The following is a 12,927-nucleotide window of genomic DNA, read 5'->3' as shown; positions in this document are numbered from 1 at the left end:
CCGCCCGGCTCGGCCCGGCGCGCGCGCTCGCCGCCGCGGCAGGCGAGGAGCCTGGCGGCGCTCGCCTGCAGCCTGGCCGCCGGCGAGGTGCTGACGGGCATCCACTGGCGCGCCAGCCCGCACGCCATCGCCCTGAGCATCACGTGCCGACGGCTGGAGGGCGACGCCAACTGAGCGGCCACCAACGGCTCGCCGCGGCAGGCGCACCGTTGCGACGACGGCGGCGGGACAGCGCAGACGGCGTCCGCTATGGGCGGGGCAGCGCGGACGGGCGGGGCAGCGCGGACGGCGTCCGCTGTGGGCGACGCACACGACACCCGCGCCGCGAACAGCGGCGAGCGCACGTGACTCAGCCGGGACGCGGCGGGACTGAACGGCGCCGGAACGCTGCGCCCACAGCAGCGCCGACCGAGACCCACGGCCCTGGAAACGCTGGACGGACGCGGCGAAACAGACGCCAGACGCGCGAGGCGTCGGTGAACGGGAAGCCAGAGACAGCGACGGAGCAAGCGCCGATTCAATCGCCCGCTAACCTCGCACACAGCAGAGATCCACCCAAAAGACAACAGCGAGCGACCGCTTCGCCGCAGTGTACCAAGCTAGCGGAACGCCCGGCTTGACACGGAACCTTTCGAATCACTACGACCGCGAGCGGTGCACAGCCAGGAGCGGCGCACACACGTGACGTCAAGCGGACGTCATAATCCCGCCGTCAATAGCATGCGGATGAATGGAGTCCTGGACCCAAGGCATCCACGCCCAATCCACGTTGGAACTCAATACGTCGGGAGAGCCATTTCAAGGCCACACAGGGCTGCGCCCGGACGGTCCACACAATGGCGGGACACACAGCACAGGTAATGTTGCGTTTTTCTTGAGCCTATTTCAAAGCAACTGCTGGTAGAACTTGACGCACGTTTAAGGACGTACCAACGTTGCGGGTAGTCGTTCCCGTCACATACAACGTCACGAGACTGGTGAGTAAACCCTCGCTTTCTCAAGGAGCTTGTTCACCTCTGCTCTGTCAGTGGGCTTCAGAGCCCCCCTCCCCCCCCCCCCCCTCTCCCGAGATCTGGAAACCGGGAGAGCTCCATCTCGCCATCTGGCGGGTGTGGCCGAACAATGCTGAATGTGCCTTTCACATGTCAAATTAGATCGCAGATGCGGATCACCGCGCGTCGGCCCACTCACGCTAGCCGTCTTCACCGTGTTGGTTCCCACGAATGCGGCCGTGTCCTTGAGGACGGCCCAGGCGGTGGTCGGGGCGGCTTTGAGCTGCCGCAGCAGGGCTGACTCGCTAGCCGCCGCCGTCGCCGCCGCCGAGTCGTCCTCGCAGTACAGGCCCCCTGGCGACAGACGCGTGACGTTAGGTCGGCGCCGCCGCTGAGCGCGAGCTGCTGCATCCGTGACACAGAAACAAAATAAAATGAAAAATCGGCACCAGATTGGTTCTTAGCTGCCATGCATCTGACATGCCAGTGCGCGTGCGGACACCTGGCTTCACTTTCCAAGGCGCGTCGCGTCTTTGCGCAGTTCTCACTCGCTTCGTGTGTGCCTCGTCGCTGATGTACGCGCGACATAGCCGTCGGTACTGTAACACCAATACAGCGGGCCATGGTACGGGGATCAGCAGGCGCGGGCGGTGCACTCACAAAACAGCGGGATGAGCAGCAGGAGCAGCAGCAACAGCAGCGGCAGCAGACACAGGCAGAGTCTCCGCCGGCCGCCACGGCCGGCCGCAGCGTCCGTCAGCAAGGAGCCGAACCCACCGGCGCCCGGCTGCCGCTTCCCGGCCGCAGAGCGCCGAGAGCCGGCCGCGCCGGGCCATACAGTGCGCCAGACACTACGGCCGGCTCCCGCCGCCGCCGCGCCGGTCCACTGCAGCCCGGTGCCGACAGCCAGCGCCGGGTTCAGGTAGTCGCTGGTGGTGCTGACGGCACTGGTGACGGTGCGCCAGCCGGACCGCACCATCGGCGCCGGGTTCAGGAAGTCGCTGGTGGTGGTGACGGCACTGGTGACGGTGCGCCAGCCGGACCGCACCACCGGCGCCGGGTTCAGGTAGTCGACCGTGGTGGTGGTGACGGTGTAGAGGGCGCTGCAGCCGGCGGCCAGGCCGCGGCCGGCGGCGCGGACCCACGTGACCGGGTTGAGACAGTGCATGACGGCTGACGAGCGGCGCGGGAGGTCGGCTGCCTCGCTGGTGGCGCGCGCCCAGGCCGACACGCGGCTGGACGCGGCCGTGTAGCCGACGGCAGCCAGCCGCACGGGATTCAGGTACCACACCACGGCCGCCGCCGTGCTGGCGACGGCGACGACGGCGGAGGCGACGCGGCGCCCGGCGCGGCGCGGCAGCGAGAGCCGCTCCGGCGCCGGCCCCTGCGCCGCCGCGCCGCGCCGCAGCCAGTAGTGCGACTCGGTCAGGCCGGACGCCGTCCGCGCGGCCGGCGGCTGGCTCAGGCCGCGCATCCAGCGCCGGTAGTCGACCGTGTCGGCGGCGGGAGCGGCGGCGAGTGCGGCGTCGGGTGTCGGTGGCCTGTGCTGGCGCCGGAGCAGCCGGCGGCCGGCGCCGCTCGCCGCCAGCCACAGGTACGTGAACGGGTACAGCAGGGTGGTGACCACCGAGCGGGCGGTCCAGCCTGCAACGGCAGCAGCCAACGTTACAGGGCAGGACGGCTGGCACGCACCCAGAGGCTGACACCAGCTCAACCAGAGCCGTGAATCATGAGCCGGTCACGAGGTAGATCCAAACAGACGCGGCCTTGCAAGTGCTCTTAGACGGTGGCCAATGCGCCGAGGCCGGAAGATCGCAAGAAGTGCTTCAGGAACCTGGTGTTCAGCTCAAACGACGCGTGTGCAGACGCGCCCTAATCTGACAACAGTGCAAAAAGACGAATTCCCCATTAAGGTTACAGATTAAACGTGACAAGTCAATAAACAGCCACGAATAGCCCGGTCAGAACTAGGACAGACACGCAAAACATAACAAGCGCTGTCGCGTGCGGTTGGTGCTCACGGGTCTTTGTCTCGTGCGAGAGATAGCGCCCCGTCGCCAACGACTTGGAGACGTTGTTGTTCTCCATCTCGGCCCACTCCTCGTCTCCCGAGTCGGCGTCCAGGCCTCTGGAGATCTCGTACAACCCTCCTGGAATGATGATGATGATTTGGGTTTTGGGGCGCACCGACTACGTTGGTCATATGGCGCCCATAACCTCCTGGAAGAAGCGAGAGCGGGGCCGCAGGGCGACAGCGCGCCTCTCACCATCTGGGGGCAGCTCTCATCTCATTCAGGCCCGCCACTCTTCGCGACGCGCCACTGCGGCTGTTTGGTCGGGGTGTATTGACACAAGCCCATCAGCTACCCCACTGTTTGTCTTCCATTATGAATAATCCATGGCATCAGAGCTCATGTGGGGCGATCTAATAATCTTACATGATGCAGTACGTCACAGATCAGTGACCGCAGAAGTAAATGCACAACCCTGTAAAAAAACGCAAAAACACGTTTTTCCAGTCTTACAATTTATCGATAGTCTCGGCGGTATGACGTCACAGGCTGCTACCTAAAACTGGAAGCCACCAACGGGCACGTGAATCTCAAACACCTTTCGACTGCCAAAGGCAATTACTGACGGGAGCCACCAGCTGTCAGCCGACTTCTGGCTTCTAAACGTCAGCGAAGCGAGTCGGGCTCGGTCATGGGGATTTTACGCTGACTACGTGGGGATGGAAGGCAGCCCAGTACTGCGAGGGCCGACCGCTGCCCGCACAGTCCAGGGCCAGTCCGTGGTGAACGTCAGGTGACCAGAGGGTGCCAGGCGAGCCCACAGTCGGCAGTCGGTTGGCAGCGAGGACCGGTGCGCAGGCGGCTCGGAGTCATTCGGCAGAGGATGACGGACGGATGGGTGGGGGGCCGCCGTACAGACCGTCCGGAGCCAGTCTGTAGCGGTATGTTCGGCGAGGAGAGGTCCGACGTTGGACTGGTGTCACCCTCGGCTCCGGAGATATGACGGGCGAGGTCGGCACAAGGCGCGCGAGAGATGGGAACGGTCGAGGCGCCCGCCGTCACACGCCCTGTAACGCAGGTCGAGCTGAACACCACGGCGATGGGCGGGGCGACAAGGAGTCGGCGGGTCGGACCTCCCGTCACGACAGGCACGCTAACATTCAAAACAGACGGCGCGCCGGCCACTCCCCACGCCGCCACCTCGCCCCCACAAGCGCTGGCGCGCCGGGGAGCGGAGGGTGCCGACCTTTCGAGGCGGTGGAAACGCTGGTGGTAACGTGCGAGGTGACCTCCCGCCGAAAGCTGCGCACGGCTCTGGAGGACGCCAGCGTATCGAAGCGGTCTGCAAACATCACACATGCGAGTCAGCGGCACGCTTCTCTCGTCGGCTGGTGAGTCGGCGCGGTCGGTTGTGCCGGCTCGCAGCCGCAGCGCACTGCGGCACGCCTCCGTGTTAACCTGGTGTCGATCCGTCTAAACTGGGTCGACGCCATTGTTAGCTCGCACAGCGGCGACCTTCGCCGTCGACGTCCGTAAACAAAACACGAAGACCGTGGCGTAGCCATCCGCAAGCCCGCAGCGGCTGATCTATGCGTGAGGCACACCTCAGGTGGCAGCCAACCAAAGCGTTGCGTGCACGTTTGGGATGCCTGCCAACTGGCAGCCTGACAGACAAATACGCGTCAACTCCCTACTCATCACGCATCGCACTTAAAAAAGCGACAGCACACACAAGTAACACCACAGCGAAGTCCCCAGCCCAGCGGCGCCGAGTACGCCTTCTGAGGCCGCCCGGGTGTCTGCCAGCGTCCGCAGCCGCCCGCTGCCGGCTCACCGAGCGCCGGCGTGCTCCCCGGAGAGTGCAGGCAGCGGCGCGACATGTTAGGCGGCGTCACCCGCTCCGGGCTGATGACGTTGTAGCTGACGCTGCGCGCGTACGTGTAGTCCGTCTTGGGCTTACTCCTGAAACAGCGGCGGGCGTCAGCGGACGGTAATGGCGGGTGCCGGTGCGCTGGGGGCGCCTCCAGATCAGCACCGCAGACTGACTGACGTTCTCCAGAGAAGCTGGACGCCGTTCTAAGGAATCGCGCGATAGTTAGCTGTTAGTGTTTGTAAATCTCTTCTACAAAGAGCCAGGACATTCACACGGCAGTAGCGCATGAAGGAAATATTACCCCATGTTCTACCTCAGCGATGGAAACCTCCCACACTTTATACGGCGCAATAAGTAATAACAAACTAAAACAGAGTACCACTTACCTCATAACACCTGACATTTACACGGGCGTTATCATACAAGCGCCCCCCCCCCCCCCCCTCCCCTGACCCCGCAGTCCCCGTCTGTTGGCCGCCGAACGGGTGACGGGCATCAGCACCGGCGGCCGTGAGGCGGCGCCGCGTACATGAACTCCTCAAACTCCTCGTCGCTGCTGTAGGCCAGGTACTCCTTGAGCGCGGGGTCGATAGCCTGCTGGCCGCTGGTCCGGTGTGACCTGCGGCCGTGGCTGGTGACCTCGGCGGCGCCGGACCGCGCCGCCGGGCGCAGCCGCGGTGCCGACGCCATCGCTACCGACGCCTGCCGACACGGGCCACGCTCTGAGGCGCTCGCACCCTCACCAAGCGGCTAGAGGACGGTGGTCAGCGTCACGTATAAGCATAAGAGAAGCAGACAGAAGGAGAGCACGGTCTGAGAGCAGCGGCGGGGAACGAGAAAAATACCGAAGCAAGAAGGGTTTGGCTAGTAGGCGATATCGTTCGGGACCCGCAAGGGTTTACCGGTATACGACGACCCGGCAGCAATGTTTGAACTCCAAAAAGTACAACAACAAAAAAAAAAAACGCTGGACTCGGCTGCAAGACCGGTAAAAGCTATCACGCAACGACAAGGCACCGCAGCGATGAGCTTTCCGATTTCAGCATTGCTTGTATACTACCTCATCTTCAGAAAGCATGGATAAATTTGTCCGATGAAACCGGATCATACATTTATACCACTAACGGCATTCGCCAGACCTGCGAAAGCATTATGTTGACCAGAGATACAGACAGTCCAGTCTGGTTTGTCGAGCACGGCTTAACGCAAACGGTGGCCACCCTCGGTACCAGTGAGGTCAGAGCAATACGTTCGCAAACAAACGTGCGTGTTTTCGCATAGGCGGTCTCCACTTTGTACGCGTCATCACATTTGCAACATGAGCGCTTGCGAGAGCGTCGGAAAAGCGTCCCCACAAGTGCTGCTCGCGGAGCGTACCGTGCTAGAGGTGGAGACGGTCGAGAGGGCATTGATTTTACTGAGCGTGACAGTCTCTACACTGTTGCTCTTATTAGACGTCCGTCGATTTCTGGAGCTGAAACAGAGCACCGGAAAGGCGTTAGATAAACTACTGCCAAGCATAGATTAGTAAAGCGTCTGATGAAATATTCACAACTTGTGTATAAGCCGTTATGTAGCTAGCGAACGGAGCAACCGCGACCAGCCCAGCCATACGTCGTGAGTGGAAACACCAAGCACACCAGAGTAGCAAGCCATTTCAAGACAGCATCCGACCAGCACATTCCGCCGCAAATTCGCTCGCGTATGGCTGCAATTTCACCCAGCATTATTATTAGACGATAGCGGATGGAGCAGTCCGGTTAGCGTATCCCGCCGCCCCCATCCCCCCCGTCAGCGTGGCATGAATTTGATATCTGCCTTGACCACGGCGCCCGGTGTTTTCCCCGACGTCGACCTTCGTATGACCGCTCGCAGCGTGACGGTCATTCCCAGCCGCCGAGCACGCGAAGCTCCACACACCCTTGTCAGTTGAACCCGACGTGAGACCCCGGCCAACACTACACAAGCGATTCACGAGAGCACGATCGGTGTGGGGCACACTGAAATGGCACCACTCAACGGTTGTTGTTCAGAGGAACACCTGTGCTCGGTACGGATCTGACGCTCCTTACTCATAACAAACGCATCACTGATGACCAGCCCTTTGCCAACGAACAGGAGAAATGTGAGAGCACGTGAGCAAATAATTCAATGCTTTCCACGCTCTTGCAAGACGACTGACGCTGCAATTTGAATGAAAATCGCCGTTATGCCTGACCTTTTGCACGTGTAGCCATTACGACGGGATCCTTGGACAATCTGGGCAGAGCACAGTAATCATGCCATGGGTAAAAGCAGCCTGTAATCATACATCTCCACACTCGCGATAAAAACCGCAGTTCCACAAGCGGACGCCGATAAGCATTGTGCGACAACACGCAGCAGATGCGCCCTATAAACAGAACTGCAAAAACAACTGAAGTGGTAGCACGCCGGCGTTTGAGGGTAGAAAGCTATTTCTGTCTCGGTGTTGTCGGCAAGAACTGACACAAAAACGCCAGCACATTTCTCCCGGTTCGCAGGGGCCATCTCTCACACGCCAGCGGCGTTTGGCAGGCCGACAAACGACACCCAGCCTGCCCACATGTCCCGACAGATGTCGGGCGGCGTCGCCCCGCGATCCTGCCGCCGACGCACACCGCCGACCACGATACTGCTGACACAAAGAACGATCGATACGCACAGTCCAACGTCCTGGTCGCCGGCTCGGTCTGCACCCGGTCCACGTACCCCATCACAGGACCGCGGAGCACCTCAGACTGGTCAGGCCAGCCTGTGGTGACTCGCTACAGGCCGCACCGTTCACTCGGCACCGTCGGCGGCAGCTGGCCGTCGTACTCGAGCGTAGCGGGGGCGGCCCGGGGCAGCGTGCGCCCGCGCGTCACAGCGGCACCGTCGTCGGCGGCGGTGCGCGCCCACCAATGGTCGGTTGGTGGCCCCACCTGGGCCGGCCCGGCAGGGGGAGTTACGCGCGCGCCGGCGGCCATGGCCGCCGGCCAGCACGGCCGTCCGGCCGCTGGCGGCGTCGGCGCTGGCGCCGGCTCAAGACAACGGTCAACGGACCGGCGCGGCGCGAGCGCGGCGGCTCGGCGCGCGCCCGGAGCCGACCAGAGCGTCACCTCTCCTCTGCAGCCCGCCTGGGACCGGCCCGGCCGACAAACATCTTAGAGCTGGTCACCGCTGGGGCCGTACATGACGCAGCTGAATGAGACGCGCAGTGCGACAGGCTCGTCCGGCTGACAGGAGAGCGGCGGCCCGAGCGAGCCCGGCGTGCCACCGGCGATGGAGCCAAACGGCGAAACAGCGCCGCCTGCAGGACCCCCGCCGGGCCGCCGGCAGGGGAGGGGGGCGGGCAGGGCATGCCCCCACCGAGCGTCGCCATGCAGTCCGGTCCGGCGGCCTGCAGCCGCCCAAGGTCGGTTGATCGGGGACGCGGCGTCCACGCCGGCCGGCCGGACCGCCCACAGCCGCCGACCGCCGCCGGAACCGGACGGCGCAGGCCCGGCCGCCGCCGCCGACACGGCAGCTCGGCAGGCGGGCAGCGGAGACGCGACAGTGCGCTGTTGGCTCCGCTCCGCACCTGGCCAACACCTGTCACGTGGCGGCCGAGCGCTTCTGGCACGACCGCGGGATAAGAAAAGGCATGAGTGCTGGGTTTGGCCTTCATTCAAAATGGCTCCTTCTGCCTTCGAAAAATGCTACATCAGAGGCAAAAGATCTTGAAAAAGGCCTCTGCTCCCAACAACACTATCAAAGAGTGACAGGGTCCGACCGCGCACAGCGTACATGGCTCAAACACAACGCAGCCAATACAGGAGAGCCTATAGAGAACGCGCCAGGGTACCGATGGCGCAGTGGTCAACACGTATGCGTTAATACTGCACGTCTGAGAAACCAGAGATACGGGGTTCGATTTCCGCGGTGCCCGTCTTGCCTGCCAGCATGACACGCAGGCGACGCCATAGAGCCTGAGCAGCTGAGTGCGTCGTAAAGCCCCAACGACGACGACAGAACGCGCCAGCCACACCCTACCGTCCACTCTTCCACTTCCAACCATCGAACACGCGACCGCACCCGGTGGTCCGGCTCTCATCGTGCCTGACGCGCGGACTGAATCGAACCTGATACACGCGCCGGATGCGTAACGAACACAGCCGTGCGCCAGACTTGACGAGGCGTCGAGCTCATAAAACGCTCAAGGTCAATCAGTACGGACAGCGCCGGGCCGAGGCCCCGGGTCGGCCAGCGACTGCAATGTGCGCAGCAGGCGACGCCAGGTGAAGGGCAGCGGAACATGGTGGCGGGGGGGGGGGGGGGGGCGGGGTTACAGATCAGCACAAACCGAGACGCCCAGACGGGCGCAGCAGCCCAGACCAGACGACAGGCGTTGAGGGACGGCGTACGGGACGCATTCAACACCGCTTTGACTTCGGCGTCGCCCCGGCCACCCGCATTTCAAGCTCGCCAGCGACTGTCATGTACAGCAACCTCCGTCATCCGCCGCAGAAGTGCTCTCCCCCGCAAACAAGGCGCTCCGTGAGCGACCGCGCTCGACTCGAGCAGCGGCGGCCGGCGTCACCGCCGCGCGAGAGCCGCCGCGCCGCGCTAAGCCGGCGCTGCCGCCGACCGCCGGCCGGCGCACGGCAAACAGCCGCGGCACGCCGGCCGGCGGTGACGTCATCCCCCCCCCACACACACACATACCGGCCGCGCGCCCGGCCCGGGTGACGTCACCAGGGCCGCCCACGCGACGGCCGGCTCTCCGTGCGGACAGGATTGACGTCAGGCGGGCTGGCGAGGGGGCGGGGGGGGGGGGGGGGCAGTACGGCGGCGCGGTGCACCATCCGACGCGGACCACGCACGCCGCAGTTATGGGTCGAGCGGGCCTGCGTATGTGGCAACGCAGACCGGCATGACTAAGCGGAACGGGCCCGCCGCTGGCCCGGTCCCCACTGTATTGCTAAGGCTGCCACGGGCGCCGCGGTCATTCTCCCAGCGCGGGGACCAGCGACCAGCGATAATGCGGTCACGGCACAACGTCATCGCGTGGGGGCCCTCTCACTGGAGCTGATGCGCAGCCGATCAGAAGTGTGTTTGAGGAGCAGGGGCACGTCTTCCCGCCATGTTTGCGGCTAGGGTATGGTCAGATTACTCGCCCCAGCAGCGCGGCCCCAGAGCACGTAACGGGCAGAACCGGACGTGAAGCTTATACCCTTCCGAGCCCCGCAACAGCTCGGTGTCGGACGCCACCTGATACTGGCCCGGTCAACGGAGGCTAACCGAACGGCATCTCCGCGCGGGTGCCGCTGCTGCAGGCCCTGCCTCCCTCGCTCCCTCTCCCGCAGCGGGGTCCGCCTCCCGGGCGACCCTCTGCCCGGCCGCCGGCGGACAGGAGCGTCCCCGGCTCGGCGTCCGTCGCTTGCCGAGAGGTGCCGGACGCCGCCACCGTACCCGGCGACCCGACGCCGGCCAATCCTGACATCCGCCCGAACCGGCCTGTGGCGGAAGGGGGCGCTGCAGGCCTGGGGAGCCGTCACTGATCAGGACGGCTTCAACGGTGTGATCCCGGCAGCGGGAGCCGTCATCGCGGCACGACTCTGCGAGGGTCAACCGCGACCGCCGGCTGTCGGCGTGCACCCTTCAGATTCCGCGCCATCGTGTTAAGGGCGCCTTCGGCTGAATTACAAGGTCGGTCGGACGATTCCTTGTCGAACACTGAACGGATGGCCTTTGCCAGATAAAACCCAGCCATCACACACCCGAACCGACCCAATATTTCACTTCTCCGGAGCATGTTGGAAGCTTGAAATACTATTCTGGCAGCATTATCAAACTGCTAACATCCAATCTCCATCCCGGCATCATCCACTCATCATCTCCAGTCTGTGATCAAACAGCACATCTCCACACGGAACCTCATCCTGGTTCACGAGCGGCGGCGTCCACCCCTCCGTTGAGCCGTACTTCCGGCGCCGGCCGCCGGCGGGCGCCATTTGAGCGGCCTGGCGGGGAGGCCGTCTGTGGAGCGGCGATCAGCCGCCAGCCAGCCGACAGCGGCGGCCGATCTCGGCAGGAGGCCGGCCGATCCAGGGCATCCCGGCCGCCGCCCGCCCGGCCCACTTCGCCCGCGCCGCCGGAGGTAGGCGGCGGGGGCTACGCGTGCGCACGCATAACGGGCTGGCCGGGCTCGGGGCGGGCGAGGGGGCCGGTTCTCGCCGACTCTCCCGGACGCTGGGTGGGGCGTGCGATGCCGCCTGGCGTCAGACGATAGACACTGGTCCGGAGCGCGTCGACCGAGGCGAGCTGTAGCCCCACACGTGGGAGACTCCACCAGCCGCCGGCCGGCCCGCCCCGCCAGCAGGCCAGTCCGAAGCGGCAGCAGTGCGGCGTCGCCGGCCGCACCCGCCCGGCGTCCGCTGGCCGGCGGCCCGTCGGCCGGCGCCGCCGCTCAGCCAGGCGCCTGCACCAGGCCACCGCCGCGCCCTACTGAGCAGTGACTCACCGCGTCGGGCCAACGCTCGGGTCGCGTGTGTTGACAGTGTCACATACACATGACAACACACCGCCGATGGCGCCACCACGCCGGCCGCTCACCGACTCTGCGGTGAACTTACACACAGCGCATGAATCACGGTCGTCGATTCACGGTGGTAGGCAGTCGCCGTTTCACGGTCCCTCGTGGTAGCGTCCACTGCAGAAAGTACGTAGTTGCGGGCGTGAGCTGCGCCAGCCAGGAGTAGGGTATGATTGAGATGGGCGGCAGGGTGATGGAGATTCAAAACTCTAAACGGCATCGCGCGCGGAGCGATCTCCCACCGCATGCCGTTTGGTCGCTGCGCGGTTCGCCGCATGCCGCCGCCCACACCGCATGCCGTGTGATCGCTGCGCGGTTCGTCCCGCCCACACCGCATGCCGTATGGTCGCCGCGCGGTTCGTCTCGCCCACACTGCATGCCGTATGATCGCAGCGTTGTTTGTCCCACCCAACGAGCCGATCCTGCATGTCGTCGCCGTCGCTTGCTGGGCGCATAGTCCTGATACGGCGCACGGACACCTTAACGGTCGATCCTGACTGATACCGGCTTCGCCTCGATCATCCCTCGTGCGCGAGGGCTGCGAATGCTGTCATTCAACACTTGCTATGAATGCGGCCCACCTCACGAAAGTTTGCTGTGCCCTGACAATTGTTAAGTTCCAAAACCCAAACGTCGGTTAGCGCACCTTCACGCAGTACTTCAAGCAGTCTCAAACCCCACACCTTCCTTGGTAACAGTTTGTTCATGTTCCAAATACGTTTGCACGTAGTCGAGTTTCCTGACAGGACAGCAAGTGCAAGAGAACCAGCCTCATCCCACTTCTCGCAGCCGCCAGCGCCCAGCCCGATGGGCAAGCCCGGTTTAGGTCGGACCTCGCGCCACCTCTCATCGCTCCGCCCCCGTCCAGCTCACCCGTCGGTGCCGGTCACTCGTCGCCTCTCCCCCCCCCCCCACGCCCCCTCAGGACTCACCTCCTGGACACGTATCGCGGCGGCGTGGCGGTGCGCTCCCGCACGTACACGTGCTCGGCGCCGTCGCAGTAGCACCCGGCGCCGCCAGGACAGTGCGAGCGCAGAAATGGCTCGTCGCCCATGGTGCCGGCCCGCGTCCGCTCGTCGGGCACTCCGGGTCGGGCAATCACACCCCCGGTCACGCGCGCACTCGGCGCCACGCACAGCACTCCGAGACACTCTCAGACGCTCCCAGAGACAGGGCGGCGCCGCTCACTGCGCGGCACGACTCCGGGTATAACTGAGCGGGAGTCGCGCCGCGCGTCCTCGATGGCGGTTCCAGGTTTGGTCGACAGGTGGCAGCAGCCTCCCGTCAGGACCGACTGCAAGCACGGAGAGGCCGGTCAGCAGAATGTGAAGCGTGGTAACCGTTTGATCGCTGGCCGCATGGGCTCTGTCCGGTGCGAGCCAGTGTACGCTGCCGACAGCTTCCGGCTGCCGTGGCAGTTGAGTGTTCAAGCTGTTGTTCGGCTGGCTGTTCAGTCAGCTCACGGCATGACGCTCA

At 64.4% G+C, this 12,927-nt stretch overlaps 1 protein-coding gene across 1 annotated transcript; it reads right to left on the bottom strand.

Moving 5' to 3' along the window:
* Positions 1 to 349: 349 nt before the first annotated feature.
* LOC119092952 (uncharacterized) lies at positions 350 to 12,552 on the bottom strand. Its single transcript, XM_037215849.1, has 10 exons — positions 12,384 to 12,552; positions 6,255 to 6,351; positions 5,407 to 5,579; positions 4,839 to 4,966; positions 4,251 to 4,346; positions 3,014 to 3,142; positions 2,396 to 2,636; positions 1,872 to 2,011; positions 1,188 to 1,346; positions 350 to 423 (listed from the first exon to the last, which is right to left on the bottom strand). Exons 1-10 carry the CDS (start codon positions 12,503 to 12,505, stop codon positions 350 to 352), a joined length of 1,359 nt encoding a protein of 452 aa, XP_037071744.1. The 5' UTR covers positions 12,506 to 12,552.
* Between the last annotated feature and the right edge of the window lie 375 nt (positions 12,553 to 12,927).

This window comes from Pollicipes pollicipes, unplaced genomic scaffold (assembly GCF_011947565.3).
Source record: "Pollicipes pollicipes isolate AB1234 unplaced genomic scaffold, Ppol_2.1 Scaffold_3718;HRSCAF=4362_pilon_pilon_pilon, whole genome shotgun sequence".
In the NCBI taxonomy this organism is placed as follows: domain Eukaryota; kingdom Metazoa; phylum Arthropoda; class Thecostraca; order Pollicipedomorpha; family Pollicipedidae; genus Pollicipes; species Pollicipes pollicipes.
This window is presented reverse-complemented; position numbering and strand designations above follow the sequence as displayed.